Source organism: Pygoscelis adeliae, unplaced genomic scaffold (genome assembly GCF_000699105.1).
Source record: "Pygoscelis adeliae isolate BGI_AS28 unplaced genomic scaffold, ASM69910v1 Scaffold127, whole genome shotgun sequence".
Lineage (NCBI taxonomy): Eukaryota > Metazoa > Chordata > Aves > Sphenisciformes > Spheniscidae > Pygoscelis > Pygoscelis adeliae.
In genome coordinates this window covers 6,390,387-6,407,498 of record NW_008825208.1, presented here as the reverse complement: position 1 = coordinate 6,407,498, position 17,112 = coordinate 6,390,387, and the positions used below count along the sequence as shown (strand labels likewise).

The window sequence follows — 17,112 nt, the reverse complement described above, 5'->3', positions numbered from 1 at the left end:
GTCCGCGGCGTCCCCTGCCCGGGCCTGTGCAGCGTGCGGTAACGGCAGGGGGCCGGGCCGAGGCGTTTCTCCACGGCGGAGAGGCGGAAAGCGAGTCCAGGAGATAAGGGGGCAGGTGGGGGCTGGCAGAGGTCCTGGAAATCTTCGTGAGGCTCGTTAGTCCGTGTCCTTGAGCGGAGCGTTTTGCAATGGAAGTAGTTACTGGAGGACTGTCATCTAAATTGGGTAGTGTATCTGTAATTTTAGATATATTAAACTATTTTCCTCTCTCTTTCTAATTCCAAGCCAGTACCTTCTTAGCTGGCAATCAAATTTTCGTCCAGTATAGGATCTTAATTTAGAGGCATTTTCTGCCTTTCTTCGGAGCCAGCGCTGCTAACAGTCAGGAAGATAAGTTGGTATTACTTGTTCCTGTACGTTATAAACAGAATTATTCATTAAATTCCTAACGTATGTGTAACCAAGCTGTAAAAAGTGTTCCTGATGTGGCCTGCATGTTTCTGTATTACCAGTCATGCCTGGTGAGAAAGGAACCTATCTTATTTTTTTCAAGATCCCTGAGGCTCCAGGACACAGAGGTGAATTTGACATTTTCTATCTTATTACCCGAATTCAACTGCGATGGAAGCAATAAAGATACAACCTTCACAATACAGGCCATAAGCGATTTTAGACGAGCACATGCTTTAAAAACTTGTAACTATTGGACTGCTAAGTGAATTATGAAATAAATCCTAAGTCCTGCAAGCTTCTCAGCTTGCTTAGGAGAGTAAAATGTTCCACATTCTGGGCAGTTTTTTTGGGGACACCGAATAAACGTTTTGAGAGGTTGGTGCATCTGGCTTTGTGGGTACTGTCACGCCAACTTGTAGAGGGCAAATGAAACTTCTCGAGTCAGACATGGTTAGAAGTAAAGTTAAGGAAGAAGCAACAATGTTTAAAAAAGGAAGAAATAAAAGAAGTGTGAGAGAGAGTATCAAATCAGCTCAATGTTTCAGAGGGGATGAAGTGAAAATGAATTTTTGCTGTTAGTAGGGCTTTGCTTATTTTGGTGAGCATTGTTTCTGTGGGCTGTAGGGACAAAATTGGAGGTTGTGGAGCTAGAATTGAAGGAAGGGAGCTCCAGAGAGTGAATGTAGTCAGTGGTCATTGTAAGCCTAGGGAGAAAAAGGAGGTTTACGTAGGCTGGAGATGCAGTTGTGCTGAGAAAAAAGAGAACTTTAGGGTGATGGCCAGTGTAGGAAAGGTTGGAGGGGAAAACTAGAGAGAGCATAACTGGAATGAATACAATATGTTCCCTGACATTTTGAATAGAGCAATAATTTGGTGAAAGGAATTGAATCTGGAGCTGGACTCTTCCAGGTGGGATCATTGGATAATTCATGTTGAAAGGGACCTTGAGAGGTCTCCAGTCCAACGTCTTGCTGAAAGTCAGGTCAGTTGGGAGATCAGACAGGGTTGCTCAGGGCTTTGGTCCGTTTGGGTCTTGAAAACCTCCAAGGCTGGAAACAGCTCAGTTCCCTGCTCTGTTGCCTGACTGTCATCATGGGGATGACAGTCTGAACCTCTCCAGTTCGAACCTTTCTTTTTTCAGTTTGAAAGGACCTGTTGTTTCTCATCATCTTGCGCTGCACCACAGCATGTATCCTTGGCTCCATTTCATCAGTCACCGCATAGGTATTGGGGGGCTGCTGCTAGGTCCCCCCAGAGCTGTTCTCCAGGCTGAACTGGCCCTTTCACACAGGTGCTGAGCCTTCAGCCATCTCTGTCTCCCTTTGTGGAACTTGCTCCCATTTGTCAACACATACCTGGTATTGAGGGACCCAAAACTCATCACAGGATGTAAGTCTTATGAGTGCCAAACAGCGGGGCATAATTCCTTCCCTCAATCTTCTGGTTATGGTGTTCTTGTAGCCCAGGATGCTGCTGGCCTCTGTTGCTAGGCACGCTGCTGGCTCATGCTCAGCTTGCTCTCTGCCAAGTCCCCCAAGGCCTTTTCAGGAGAGCCCTCCCTGGCCATTCAGTTGGGCCAGGGACTCCCCCATTGCAGAGAGTCTTCCCAGATGCAGGACTGTACATCTGTCCTTGTTGAATTTCATGAGGCTCCTGTTCATCTAGCCTGTCGGGGACCCCCTGGATAGCAGCCCTGCTATCAACGTTGTGAACCAGTTGTCGTCCACCCCCCGGGCATTTTGTCACCTCCTTCAGGTTGTTGATAAAGATGTTAAACAGGACTGGTCTGGGAGTAGAAGTGGTACCCTACCTGTTATGAGTCTCTGGGCAGAGTATGACTTACTAACCACCACCCTCCGAGCTGGACCAACCAACTAGTTTTTTACTCATCAGGTTGTGCACCCATCCAGACCATAGTATCTTAAATTAGATGCAAAAATATTGTGAGAGATGGCGTTGAAAGCCTTGCTTTCACCCACTCCATTGAGCAAAGGTCCTGCTTTTACTACCAGCGTAGCAGCAGAAGCCCCTGTGCCCTTGACCGTCCTTCACAAGCCCTAGCTGCAGGTGAACTTTGGTTTTCCTGACACCACCCTGACATGCCCGGCGTGATATTTCTCATTCCTCCTTTGTGGCCTGTCCTTGCTCCCGCTCCCTGTATGACACCTTTGTGCATGGGAGCTGAGTCACGAGTTCCCTGCGTAGCTATGCCGGTCTCCTGGTACACCTACTTGTCTTCCTGAGTGGACCACTCTTGCCCCTGGAGGGGCTTAAAGCCCCGCCGGCTTTCCTCAGCTTCCTTTTCCTTCAGAGCTGCCTCTCGCTGGACCCCATTTACCTCTTCCCTTGCTAAGGCGGAGTCTGCTGACTTCATATCAGTTGGTTGAAGGTAGAAGCTGGATTCTGGCCTTATGTGACTGAGTTTTACAGTCTGACTGTGTATTGCAGAGATGAACTTTCCTCACTGTTCATTTGACTCGACTCTCAGCAGCAGTTTTTTGTGATTTGCTGTGCTGTTTTGACATTTTTTTTCCTGTGCCTCTTTAGGACCCAATTTTGCAGAGGAAAGCTGTTTGAAATGGCACCTGCAGGGCTTCGTTGACTTCCTGGGCCCCTGCAGATGCCTAACTGTGCAATTGGAGGGGAAGATCCCTCCCCCTCCCTGCCCCAACCCAGTTTTCTGTCTTCTGAAAGCAAACAGCTACCCTTCTAGAGAGTGTTTTAGAGAGGGACACTCTCGGATTGGAGGGAAAAAGCAGACCTGGAGAAACAGTAGTGAGTCATGTGGCCCAGACTGAAAGGAAAACTAATGCAAGCTTGGAGGCTGATGTGTAACACTTGTGATGCGAGTGAAAAGTGAAGTTGCTGTAGCACATATTTTATATGCATTCTCTAACTGGGGTTGAAAACTTGGACCTCTTGTTTTTTTCCACTGAGTTACGGGAAGCAACACAAGCTCTATGCAGAGCACTGAAATGCACATTCCTTCATATGGAGAACCTGTGGTCTAAGAGGCTTTATTGTCAAATGTGCTTTAAACTGGAGTTGATCTTTTGCTTTTCAAAAGTTCAGTGACATTGTGTAAGCCCGACATCTTTCTGACTCTCTAAAACTTGTTAGTTTCTCCAGAGGTTTTGATTGGACCCATTTTTGGGGGGAATCCATTGGATTAAATGTAGTTACTGGGAAACTGTTGAGTTTAGTGTAAAACCTTGAAGAGAAATAATTGCCATTTCTGAAAGTCAAGTTTTTGGCATTTGCGTGTGGCACCCTGCATTGGCATTGTGGTTCTAGACTTGAACTTTATACCACGTTGAGACAGCAGTTTTTTGTGTTTAGAGGGCTGTGACTAGTAAATTACAGAGAGCTGTGTAGGTGTGTTGTCTCATTAGAAACTGGCATTTCGTTTTTTACAACTTCCTTTTCCATTGTTGGAGAATGTAGCAGCTCTGTTGTAAACAGTGTGTTGGATCATTTTACAAAAAGGGAGAAATCTAATTGGGTGACCTGTGTAACCTTCTTGCTTTATAGTGTTTGCAGACTTGGAGAGTGGTCTTGCCTTCAGTGGCACTGTACTTTGCTGTAGCTGTAGCCATTTCTTTTGTATTTAGGGGCTGCTTTCTTAGCAAAATGATGAAGGCGTTTGTCTGGTTGTAAGACTGCTCTAGTTACTTTTGCCCTTAAAGAATGATTTAAAGGTTTTGCTTTGTTCTCCCTCTTCTCTACCCTCCACTTCCCTCTTCACCTTTAGGAAACTAGCAGGATGCACTCTCTTCATCACAGGCGCCAGCCGGGGCATTGGCAAAGCCATTGCTTTGAAAGCTGCCAAGGATGGCGCAAACATTGTGATAGCTGCCAAGACAGCTGAGCCCCATCCTACTCTTCCAGGGACTATCTACACTGCTGCAGCGGAGAGTAAGTTGTAGTAAATGAGGGTGGTCTTCAGGAGCTGGGTTGGGTGCATGCTCTAGCTTAATTGCCATACCTGAGGGGAAAACTGCGTAGACGCTCTTAGCTCCAATTCACCTTTAATAAAATAAGGTTAGTGCTTCTCTTGCCTCCCAGGAATGCTGGGAGGTATCAAAATATTACTGTAATGAAGATGTGTGTGTATAGATGTGAAAATGCTATGTTAATTGAGATGTATGTGTGTACCATATGCATTCTCAGTGTTAAGATTTGGTTTTGGCTTCCCTGTTCTTTACGCAACATATAAAAAGGTCGCAATTTGAGAGTGCAATTTTCAATGCCTTCTTGAAGCATGTCACTGAATGAGAGATTCTCAGTAGGTTCATGCTATTTGTTCCATCTGAGAGCAAATTTTTAAATGTTTAATTTTTTAATTGTGCAGTTGAAGCGGCTGGAGGAAAGGCTTTGCCATGTGTCGTTAATGTGAGGGAAGAACAGCAAATTATTAATGCCGTGGAGAAAGCTGTGAACACTTTTGGAGGTATGCTAAGGTGTGGAGGAGATGTTAACAGGCAGGTTGTTCAAACAAAAAGAGAAAAGAACAGACTGCCTTACTTGTGCTTTTTGTCTTTAAATGCTAATGTGAAATGGCTTATTTTAAAACCAGGGATTGATATTTTGGTGAACAATGCAAGCGCCATCTCTTTGACTGGCACTTTGGAAACAGAAACGAAGAAAGTCAATCTTATGATGGATGTCAACGTACGAGGAACCTACCTTACGTAAGTGCTGAGAGAGGGAAGCAAAGTAATTGTAACAAAATGTATGATGTTATCTCAGTTTTTCTGAGAAATTGTGTAGCTGTCTTGTTGCCCTAGAGCTGGAGTGCAAGTATTCTACATGTGCTCACAGGAAGTTGCTTGGTTATTGGCCAACTGATTTGAAATAATTATTTGCAAGAATTGCAAGTTGGAGTAAACAGGAACCTTATTACTGTAGTCATTAAGTGTTCACAAGCCCCTCCATGCAGGTAGGAAGCAGAAACTAGTCTATTTCAAATGGAGCTCCAGCTTCGCTTTGCTAAATGCTGTCTGCTCTTTCGTTTCAAGCAATATTACTAACTCTTTGCATACATCAAGTGCGATATTTTTTTTGTCAGCTTCCTTCTCATAAGTGTCTTTCTCATCTTTAGAGACATTTTATAACTTACTGGAGTTAAAAGAGAAATGTTAAAGATGTACCTTAACGATCTAAAGTGTTCTCAGCCTACTTTCAGCTTATCAATTCTATAATTTATTTAAATTACCATATCAAGATTTGATTTCACAATTCCTGTGTCCTTATTTTGCTCATTTTTTGGAAGTAGATTCAGTAGGTGGGATCATCTTTAGGTTTACAGGGTGTCATTTATAGTTGCTCTGTTTTGAAATGAAAACTTCGATTTTGATGGGGTTGTGTTTTAAAAAAAAAAACCCTTAGGATGATGCAGATGCTCTATATTCAGTCATTGCTTGATGTGATCAGGAGCTTTTTGTATCAAAGTTTTATCTAGAATAGTGTCTGTTATTCTCCTTTGTGCAGATGAATCTGGTTATGAGATACCATGATTATATTCCTTAATGTTCTTTTGCTAAGAGTCAGTGAAGGGATTTGCCATTAGAATAGTGTAAAAACACACATGAATAGCAGCTTTCTGAATGAGAGAGACACGTGCACAGCATGTAGATAGCACGGAGAGAGAAGGAGAGTGGAAGAAAGAAAGACTCTGCTTGAGAGTGGGATTTCTGTGCTTCCACCCTGTGATGTCTGCTTTTGAAAGGTTATAAGTGTAAGCGGTTCTGCGCTCAGAAAGGAAAATTGTTTTTGGAGCTTAGCATTCCAGAAAATGCTCTGTGGATATCCCTTGCTAAATCTCTGAGTGGATATCCCTTGCTAAATCTCTGAGTGGATTCCACTGTGTTGCCAGTGGCAAGCTCCATTTACCCGCACCAGCCAACAGCGACAATCACTTTCTTGATGGTACATCTAGCTATTCCAAATTAATGGAGAATTCTTAAAGTCATCTTTCCTTTGGGTGCTACTCTGCCTTAAAAAGATTAAAAAGCAGGTTCTGTGTTGCTGTGAATGGAAGAGTATATGAAAGATTAATGCCTCTCAGGGGAAGTTACAAATGATCTTTGTCATTGCTTTTATAGCTGTCAATTGGGAAGACCTAGTCAAGCATTTCAGCCTTTTCTTCCCCTTGCTTTGTATGTTGCTTCTGCTCGTAATTTGTAGACATCTGTTTGCAATTTAATGTTGAGCAAGTTATAATAGCTAAAAAAAAAATGGTATGGATTTTTTGTCTGTGTGGAGGAGGTAGGGAGGACGTCCCCTATTACGGAGTATACCGGTTGACATATTCTTGGTTCCTGTGCATTAAGAAATTGAGACATCTGTTAGTGAACCTTGTGCACTGCCACTGAAAAGAGTTGAGGCCCCAGGACATCTAACCAGGTGGTAAATGATTTACTTTACTACTGTAATGATTTTGCGGTTGAAGGTGTCCCTTCTGTGGCTGACAGTATGCGTGGGTCCTGTTGAAATGTGTGAATAGTAAGTAGGTCAGTAGTGTAGTCCTCTGCGGTGCTGTTCTCCCTACAAAGCTTGATTAAAAATTCTCCAGCAGAGTTCAAATGCAAACATGTACCTTAGTGCTAGAAGTGAAGTCAAGTGACGTTTTTTATAAAGTAAAAGTTACGATTTACAGATACGTGTAAATTCTAATTTGAATGAAATAGTGACTCTTCCAGTCAGCTGAGAATAGGTTTTCAGTTTTGCTTTGAATATTTGCAATAGCTTTTCACTATACAGTGTTATTTCTTTAACATGGTTTTAAAGAAGAAATAGGTATGTGATCAGAATATATTTATGACTAAATGATGCTCTACACTGTTAATTTTGCTTGTTGCCTCATGGTGTTTTGTTGGCCCTGCCAGAACTATTACAAGGAGATTATGGCTTCTGAGCATCTGGAAAGTCAGCTGTAGTAGATGCAGCTGCACTATTTGGAGAATGTGGTCCAGTTAGCAGGAACGAATACTAGGCCTGAGATAACTGAGCTAGGACGGATTGGTTTTATTGTTCTTTATATCAGTTAAATAACTGATACAGGGGCAGGGTCTCAGCTTAGTGTTGGACTTCCATGAAAATGAAAATACTGGTCTGTTAGTATGTTTTTTCCTGTAATTATAGGTGTTTCATAAAATAAGAGGTGACTGATTTGTCTGAATCTATCTTTCAGGTCTAAAACATGCCTTCCCCACTTGAGGAAGAGTAGGAACCCCCATATCCTGAACCTCAGCCCACCTATGAATATGAATCCCATGTGGTTCAAAAATCATTGTGGTGAGTAGCATTCAGGGCCTTTGTTGTTATTTTTTGAGAATCACGTAAATACCTGGTGAAATGTGTGGGAGTGCCAGCCCAGAATGCTAGATCTTGTATCTTTAGCACTATATACAGACTGGCACTAAAGGTTCCCCAGAGTGTTTTATATCTAACCTAAAAGAAATTGTTTTGTGGGAAAACATAGTGCAGGTTTCATGGCCTAATACGTCCTTTATGTTTTCAAGAATGTTTTCAAGGTAAAAGTCCGTGCTTTTTCATGGGAATTCTTAAGACTACAAATTATTTTCTGTTCCAAATAGAGATTGAAACCAAAAATCTATTTTCTTACCCATTCAGCTTCACATTTTATTTAATAAAGTTCAATGTTGTCTTTTAAAATGGAAATTAATTTTGAGGGACCCCATTTTGTCTTGAGGTTAATGTTGCTCATTTTAAAACTGTAAAAAAAACCTTTCAATTTTGGACACTTGTCATGTTAAACTCCTCCAGCAAGTCCCAGTTCTTTCCCCCCCCAAAAGCTTCCCTTCTCAAAATAGATAGATGACAAGGATTTAGAATTTCCTTTTTTTTCTTTTTTTTTCCATTTTTTTTTCTGTAGAATACTAGTTTGGTTGTTAGCAGCTAGTATGCCTTAGGCCTCTTGAAAAAAACTGGGCACTCTTGTCAGTGTACTGTGTATAAAAAGCACCACAAAACCACCATGCAGCTAGACTTCAGTCGTCGTCTTTGTCAAAACCTGTAGCTCTCATGTTACTTGTAGTGAAAAGATGGCAGACTACAGTTTGTATCTGCTAGGGGTGGTGGGGAGAAGTGAGAGGTTTTGACTCTAGGAGATACTGTTTTGTCCCCAAAAACTTAGTTTTCCTTATGAACAAATCATTTTGGTTTTTCTTTCCTTCATAATTAAAGTACTGTTGATAAAGTGTAATTTTTTATCTTTTTTATACTTCTTGTATTAGCTTATACCATTTCTAAATATGGAATGTCCATGTGTGTCTTGGGAATGGCAGAAGAATTTAGAGGAGAAGTTGCTGTCAATGCTTTATGGCCCAAAACAGGTGATTTTTTTTTTTTTGTAATGGTACTAAAATAATGACTTTCTGTATTTTGTCTTCTACAGCTTGTTTTATTTGACTTTGATGATACTTCAGGCTTCTTCTGGAATTGATTCAGGAGACCGAGCAGTTCTTTTGCTTATTCTTTGTTCATCCTGCATGGGTGCTGGTTTTCATTCCTAGTTCTCACTAGACCATTGCCACTTTGATTCAAACTCATCTTCAGCTAGTTTGCAACCCATTCAACCCTTTCAGTTGGCGGAAGCATCTGTGCAGTATTTGGCTTGTCTGTGCTCTTTCTCATGCACCCAGAGTTTTGGTTTGGACAGAATCACAAAAGTATTAGCTTTATATGCTTTCATCAGTAGGTATTAAACGTCTGTGTATGTAGCACTATTTAGAATTCCTTGCTAGTTAAATTGCCAGAGCGTAGATGGAACTGACAAGATATATACCTCTGTAAATGCAGAGATAATTAAAAAACCCCTGTTCCTAGAAGTTTTGGTGCAGTGGGACAGCAAATGGTTGTTCACAGAACCATCTGCTTGCAAGTCACAGGAAATTAAAGAGCTCTGTGGAAGAAAAACAACTTCCACATTGTATTAACTTCCATCTGTTGTCTATGGGTCAGTGAGGATCAGGGCTGCTGTTCTGAGGTTTATTCAGCTGTTTGCCAAAGAGGCCAGTCTCTTCACCCCAGAAACATCTATGTACAGAAATGATACTGATGTTAAAATCAGTAAAGACAGAAGGTGATCCTTAAGAGTTTATTCCCATAACTAGTGGAGGGAGGGAAGAAGGAAGAGGAAATAAAAATATCAACCAAGATCCTCTTCTGGGGCTAGCGCTCCAGTGTAAGAAGTGTTTGTACCCAGACACTTCTCAACATTTTCCTGTGAGGAGTTGCAGGCCCCTTTTAACTTCTAGTGTGGAAGCTCTCTCACTAATTAAAAACTTAATTATCTCAGGCAAAATCAGCTGAGCTTCTTTGCTTAAATACTCTAGGTGATACTCAGTTGAACACTTGGGTTAGTATGTCTGACAGGCCTGGTCCTTCTTCATTGGTCTGGATGCTTGCATCCTAAATTCTTCCAGCAAATGGATGCCTCATAATTCTGCTCACAGTATGATTTTTACCCATAGAAATATTTTGGTAAGGGATTGACTTTTTGAGTGATGATTGTATCATTCATGAGAATTACATCATCACAAAACCTGTACTGTCTGTTTTGAAGAGGTTAAGCTTTTAATCTTTGGTGCAGTGAAGGCAACTGCAGGTGTAACTTCAGGGACTGGATTGCCTTCCTGGCAGTGGAGTGAAAGCTCACCTTTCAGGTTTGGGGTCTCTGTTGTATTTTTTTATTTCTGAAGGAGTCGGAAGAAACATGCACTTGTTTCCACATACTTGCTTCTTGAGTGCTCCAGGGAAACCTCAGAAAAGTTTCAGTGGCGACTTCCCAGCATCTATATTTGTCATCTGGAATAGAGCCATGAAATTTGGTTCTTAAAAGCCTTTAGCTCCCTAGACCTCATGCCCATTCTGCCTGGCTTGTCCCTAAAATGGGTTTTATATCTCCTCAGAATCCTATACGTAGGAGTAATTTGGTTTTCCGTTAGCAGAGGTGATCTTTTGTCTACCGTTTTGTGGTTTTTGGTAACTGAGTGATTAAGCAATGTAAATTGTATATGAGAGTTAGGGACAGTGAAGTAATTAATCCAGATTATCTCATTCAGACAGAGAGATGTGGTATCAAGCTGCAGACAACATTACTAATTTGACTTATTTTCTCATGCAAAAGGTGTTACAAGATTACCTGTGTCTTGTAAATGCACATACTTACACACTGCATAGGGACATTATGTGCCCCCTCCACCACTTTCTGATTCTTCAACACCTTCCTTCTATGATTCTGGATAGGCTGGAGAAAACATCCTCTACTATTGTGAGTTGGTGGTTTTATGGGTCCCAACATACTGCTGAAAGCTAAAGAATTCTTCCTGCAGAGACCAGCTGGTAATACTAGGTCTTTATTTTGCAATGTAGGTGTTTTCCCCCATCCATCTGAATAATTCAACCTCCTGTTTTTCATGGCAAGGGAAAACAGAACCTAGGAGAATTTGTCCAGCCGCTCACGATGAAAGATTTTTCAGAGGAATGGCTAACTTTGTAGGCAGAAGTTACATTATGTCTTATGTTGCATAGCTGAATACTTTCTTTCTTTCCAGTGTTTGTATATGCTGTAGCACTCCAAATGTCAGTAGTAGTACCAGTGTCCCAGATATGGTATGGTATTAAAGGATGTCTATAATGTATTAATTAAACTTTTACAAAATTCTTCTTGGGGGGGAAAACCCAAACGAAAGAAAGTAGTATTTTTCTCTTGTGCGTTAGAGTGCCACTGTGTCCTTGGTAACATTTGTACCTGCTAAAATAAGAGAATAACACTGCAGAAGCTGGCACTTGTTCTAGAGTGCAGTCCATATCTGTTCCCCTCAGGAACCTCCAGAACATGAGGCTTGGAAGTGCAGAAAGATTCAGTTTACGAATGACAATAGTATATTCTAATAGATGCTTGTTTTAATGAAGATTTCTCTCTGTGAGGTGCTGCAAAGTAATTTAAAAAGTAATTAAGCTTTCTGTAAAATCAAAGGTATGCAGAGCTCTGTATTTGCTGAATCCATTCTTGCTCGTTCAGTTTGACTGTTAGAAACGTTAGATGAGCTCTCAAAGTTTGTGTAAATCATTGATGCCTCCATGAAAACTGATGTGCCCTCAAGTATAAAAGAGGATAACAGTGTGCAAATTCTACAGTACAAAAAATGTTCTTGCAAAAGTTTTATCTTCCAAAAGTGAGAAAGTTAACTAATTTCAAGTGGTCACCAGAGAGAGAGAGTTACAGACTTCCATGGTATTTAAAATACAGTTGCAAAATTCTTAATTAAAAAATCCACTGTCATCTCGTACAAATGTGATTAGCCTCAGTGCTAGGACGGATGCCAGTATCTGTTGATTAATCAGGCACTTTAAACACATGAAAGTATGCTGGTAATAAGATGCCAGGGAGCTCTCTATTTATCTAAAAGTGAAAGAGGAGGCCTACCAAAAGGGCAAGGGGTAATCCCACCACTAAGAGTACATATGAATAATAGAGGCATCCTGGAACAGAACTAGAAGACTTTTCATGTGCATTAGAGGAAAACCAGCAACACTTTATACGAAATAGGTGGAACAATGTGCAGCCAGACTATGAGGCAGTACCTGTTTAAAACCTTTTTGCTTCAGTCTGTGCACATAGGCTTACTGTGCTAAGAATAACAGTTGACACTAACAGAGAAGTGGCAGAAATGTGGGCCAGGAAAAGAAAACACATTAATGAATCCTCAGAATAGTGGAATATATTCAGGTCAACAGAACCTGGTAAACTTCATCAGAGTATTTGACAGAAATATTCTCTGAACTATTAGTAGTTATTTAAAAAAAAACTAAAAAATCTTGCAGGACAGATCGCATTTCAGAGGACCAAAGAAGGCAAATTTATTTCCTATCCTTAAAAATGAGAAAAAGACCTAGGGAGACCGAGGAGTATGTACAGTATATCTATTTGCCACTTTTTATTTATAGCGTATTTATAGCAGTTCAGTTGATTTGAAAAAAAGCAGCTGAGGTTGGTCAAAGGTAAATGAAACCTAGGGGCTAATTCTCACCACAGAAGAGTAAAATAAGGGAGTCAGCAAGGACACGTACCCACTCTTGCATTTTCCTAGAAAACACTTTGACAGGATCTCCCTGGCCAGCATTGAAGACTGCCATCCTTTTTCCCAGTTCCTAGTTTGGAAGGTGAATGATCCAGCTCTGATAGACGTGTCCTGCATGGTGCCTATTCTTTGCTTTTTAAGGGATGTTGGGATCATTTCTGTATCAAAGCTGCTGTTACTTTGTGTGGAATGGAAACACAGAAAGGAGGACAAAAGTGATTTAAAATCAGGTTTATCCTTCCACCTCCAGGATCTACCAGCCCCAGGTGTAGGACAGGATTTGTGAATCTGTCCCAAAACTTAGGAGCAGAGTGTTCAGTCTTAAACAGCAGATGGGAAAAAACCATGAAGCAGAACTGTGTTACTGAAAACAGTAACATGGCAAATGCCAAAAGCTACAATCAAACAGCCTCTCTGTGGAACAGGATGAAATAAAAATGAAATGGATACCTCAGCCTGGAAGAGCAAATTAACAGACATAGACTGGAACATGCCACAGTGTTAGTGACTCCCTTGGGGGAAGCATAAAGAAGACTAACGGAATGGTGCAGAAGTTAGTAGAATTGGTTAATAAAACAACCAGAAGCTTAGGAGATCTGGATTTTATTCTTGGGTCTAACACAGCTTTTCTGTGGAATATTGAACAAGTTAGTTGAGTTTTTGCTATTTGGTTTCTCATTAACTTAGGAGAGACACTTTGGTATCTCATGGCAGTTATTACAAGGCTAAAATTAAGCATCAAGATTTTCAGTGTGATAATCACCAAGGGAATACCTCTTAACGACTGATGTATCATACATTCACTTTGAGAAAAATAGTTGTCCTGTTAGTTTTTCATGTCCTGAATAACCTGGAGGAAATCCACAGGGGGGGAACACTGATAAAGGGATAAAGGGGTGTGAATGTCATAAGAAGTCCTGCCCATTATTCCACTTTTTGGTTCCTTTAACAGTTTCCTTGTTTTTACTGGTGCTTCTAGAGAATTATTTGTTGGTTGGTAGTATTTCATTTCTCCTACAACTTCCTTTTGCACGAAAGGAAAACAAAGTGTGTGCATTTGCCAGAGAAATGGGAATTTCATGTTGTCAGTGTTAAAGCTTTGCTTTCTTATCCTCCAAACTTTCTAGCCATACATACAGCTGCTCTGGATATGCTGGGAGGATCTGGAATAGAAAAGCAGTGCAGGAAAACGGACATCCTTGCAGACGCTGCATATTGCATTTTAACAAAACCAAAAAGTTTCACTGGAAACTTCGTTATTGATGAAGTTCTGCTGAGAGAAGAAGGAGTTAAGGATTTTGATGTCTATGCAATTGCACCAGGTAAAACAGATCTTTAAGATGAGAAGTAAGTTCAGGAAGGAGGGAAGGCTGTATGGAGAATATTAATATAGTTTTGTTTCTAGGGGCTCTTAAATTAGTCTGTAAAAAGTTGCTTTCCCTCAGCTTTCAGACCATGCCTCCCTGGAAAGCACATACGAGTCCACTAAGATTCTAATCTCCAAGTGCCTATTAAATTAAAAAAAATACTTTAGTGAAAAGAAAATGTGCCTGCACTGTAGATGTATATATTACTATTTACTAGCTAGGGAGATAGATTTTTTTTTTTTCTTCTTCTCCAAATGTTTTTCGTTGCAACTTTAAGAGGCTTCTAGGTCAGATTTTAAATTAACCAAACTGTAAACATGTTATTTCATGTTATGTCTTTCCTTCAAACTGTAGTTTATTTACTTATAAACTTGGCTGTAGTTTCATATGAAACTGATTCCTGTTGGTCCTGTCCAACTTTACTTGGACTTACTATTACATTTTTCCTCCCTTTTAGGTCACCCCCTGATACCTGACTTTTTCTTGGATGTTGAAATTGACATGACAGCCATGAAACAAGAAAGAAATGGTAAGGAAAGCACTGTGTGTAAAAGTCAATCATTTCTGACAATAATGAATGCCCTATTTCAAGTCATTTTTTCTTTTCTCCCAAGAGCTTGGACTCCACTCAAGCTATGTGGCAAAATCCCTTTTCTCATTTGGAGGGTATGGTTTATGGAAATGACTCTGTACTTAAAGCTAGGGAGAATGTTACCTCCTGCAGGACTTTCATGGTATAAAATCAGTGCCTTACTTTGAAGAATCCTTTTTTAACCATCTGAATTGTGGTAGTATGAAGGTCACAAGTAAATATTGCTGGAAAAAGAAATTAAATGGCAAACAGCACATTTTGCAGGAGTGTCATATGATCTCTCTTGATAAATTTATAAAAAAACCAGTCTCTGTTGCCTCCTAGATGAAAGTTGCATGATTTACAATCTCTTAGATGAACTGGAGAAGTCTTTCTTAGAAAAGCATTGGGTTTGCTTTTTCAGAATTGTAGTGTGTCAAGTAGGAGGGCAACTAAGGATGCGGAACAGGTGTCACAGGAGCGCCAAAACAGGGGTAAGAGAAGGGCAGAGGAGGCAAAGTTTGAACAGTCCCTTTCCCTTGAAAACACTGTTTGAGCAATCGCACTAGGAGTGTTCTGCCAGGGAGGGATGGTGTTAGTTCCCTGGGCCTCACAGCACAGGTTATTTAGCAGGGACTCACAGAATAGTCCTAACTATGTTTTGGTACTCAAGGCACCTAAGAGACTTTCGACAACGTTTGCAGGGGCTGTTCAACTTGATCAGCCTTGTGTATTGCAAATGCTGTCCTTCACTGTTAAATGTACGTGTTCACCGCGGTATCGTAAAATGCCGATTGAAGCGGTGACTTCATTTACAGCTTAGAAGCCCTTGCAGAAGAATTAATAAAATATCCATGTTCTTAGCGAGACAGAGAAGAGGGAGAAGTATTTTGAGGTGAAAGTGGCGTTTCTTAAAGACACTGGTTTGGGTGGACTGCATGAGACAGCAATGTGCTGTGGAAGCATTTGCAATGAACTGCGATCAGTCAGAATTAGAATTCTGCTGTGGTTCTATTTTCACTTTTCTTTTGACGTATTAGGAAGTGAAATATATTGCAAAATTACCTTTAGTGCTCTACACCTCCTCAGATTCCCAGGTGCTAAAACCACCCTGTGTCAGTATTAACACTGAAATGGGAAAAATACTCGTTTTCCCGAGTGTGAAGCTTAAATCTTTTCAAACGGAGATCTCTACGCATGTTTCCACATGCAGGTTTAAAGCGTTTTGCATTTGAAAGAGAAAAATAATCTCTTTGGTGTAGGTGCTTCCCAGGCACTCAAAGAGGAGAAGAAGTTCAGCGGATCCCAGCGTGAAGGACCAGGTGGAGCGAAGGTTAACGCAGAATCTGCCCCAGCCAAGCCACTGAGTCCTGTTGCAGAAACATTCAGAGTTATTCAGGGGGCAGTGAGCGAAGAGTACGTGAGAGCGACTCAGGGTGTCTTCCAGTTTGAATTATCTGGTAAGACCATCCCCTGTAAATAAAACCTTCACGTGCTCACGCTCCTAGCAAAAGGCACTGGGTGTTTTCAAAGAGGAACGCTCGCCTCTTCAGGCGATCCCCAAAGAGACCACCTTTGGTTCTGTTTGTTCTGTGCGATGCTCCTTCTCGGGACCGACTTCAGCACGCGCAGGAAGCTGCTGCCGCTCCTGGCGCATGCGGGCAGGCTTTGTCACGGCGCTGGCCCTGCGGCGGGGGGTTAGCATGGCGATGGATAGACGGGGCGCTCGCAGGGCCACGGTAAAAGCACCAGCTCCGTCAGCAGCGTGCTGCCTTTGGGCTCTTCTGCCCGCGTCCCCGACACGTGGTGCTGCGGGGCCTCTGCCGGAGGCCGGCTTTGCCTGCACGTGGAACGCGGGGCAAGTGGTCACCTCTTGCGGAGCGCCGCCAGCGTACGTAGTATCGCGTGACTGCTCCAAAGGGACACGGCAGCGGCCGTCTGACAGGGAGGAGTAGGGAGGGCACCTTTGCTGCCTCGTCACCTCTTGTCACTGTCTGTTCAGGTGATGACGGGGGCACTTGGTATATCGACCTGAAAACCAAGGGTGGGAGCGCTGGTTTCGGAAAGCCTCCTGTGACGGCCGACGTGGTTATGAGCATGTCGAGCGCCGACTTTGTGAAAATGTTCACAGGTGAGTGACCGATGCGTTTGCCAGGGCGGACGCGGGTGCTGGTGCCCGGAAAACCTTCTGCTGATGGGCGCGCAGCCAGCCTCCTCGCTTTGTGACCCTGGGATGGAGGGGCTTTTGGCTTTTTGTGGCTCAAGTGAAAGCGTGGGATAGACCTCCTCGGATTTTTCTGAACTCTTCTGGCCTGTGAACAGGAAGAGCACAAAAGCTTATACGGCTTTTATGAACTAGGTATTGAAATTTTGGCAGCGAGCGTAGCGTCAGAAAGAACCCAGTCAATCTGTTGGACTTCTGTTCTGCACATCTCTAATCTGGGTTTCCTAAACGTGCACTGCTTTTACTGCAGAACTTGGTAGCAATATAGCTGCTAGGTCTCACTGTAGTGGCGTTACATTTTCCTGTGCACAGGCTGTCTACAGTTCCTTTTCATTTTCTGATGGCTCTGTTTCTTCTTTTTAGGTAAAATGAAGCCAACCATGGCCT

At 42.0% G+C, this 17,112-nt stretch overlaps 2 protein-coding genes across 2 annotated transcripts in view; one reads left to right on the top strand and one right to left on the bottom strand.

Moving 5' to 3' along the window:
* Positions 1-2,827, bottom strand: part of LOC103921097 (hydroxysteroid dehydrogenase-like protein 2) — a 9,429-nt gene extending 6,602 nt beyond the window's left edge. Inside the window, exon 1 of the mRNA XM_009329006.1 lies at positions 2,685-2,827. Within this exon, the coding sequence (XP_009327281.1) occupies positions 2,685-2,827 (143 nt within the window). The remainder of the gene's footprint in view (positions 1-2,684) is intronic.
* Positions 2,828-4,207: 1,380 nt separating this feature from the next.
* LOC103921096 (hydroxysteroid dehydrogenase-like protein 2) lies at positions 4,208-16,640 on the top strand. Its single transcript, XM_009329005.1, has 9 exons — positions 4,208-4,368; positions 4,805-4,903; positions 5,030-5,144; positions 7,646-7,749; positions 8,712-8,810; positions 13,691-13,885; positions 14,388-14,459; positions 15,764-15,961; positions 16,504-16,640. The coding sequence occupies exons 3-9, from the start codon at positions 5,110-5,112 to the stop codon at positions 16,638-16,640; spliced, it is 840 nt and encodes a 279-aa protein (XP_009327280.1). The 5' UTR covers positions 4,208-4,368; positions 4,805-4,903; positions 5,030-5,109.
* Positions 16,641-17,112: the final 472 nt, after the last annotated feature.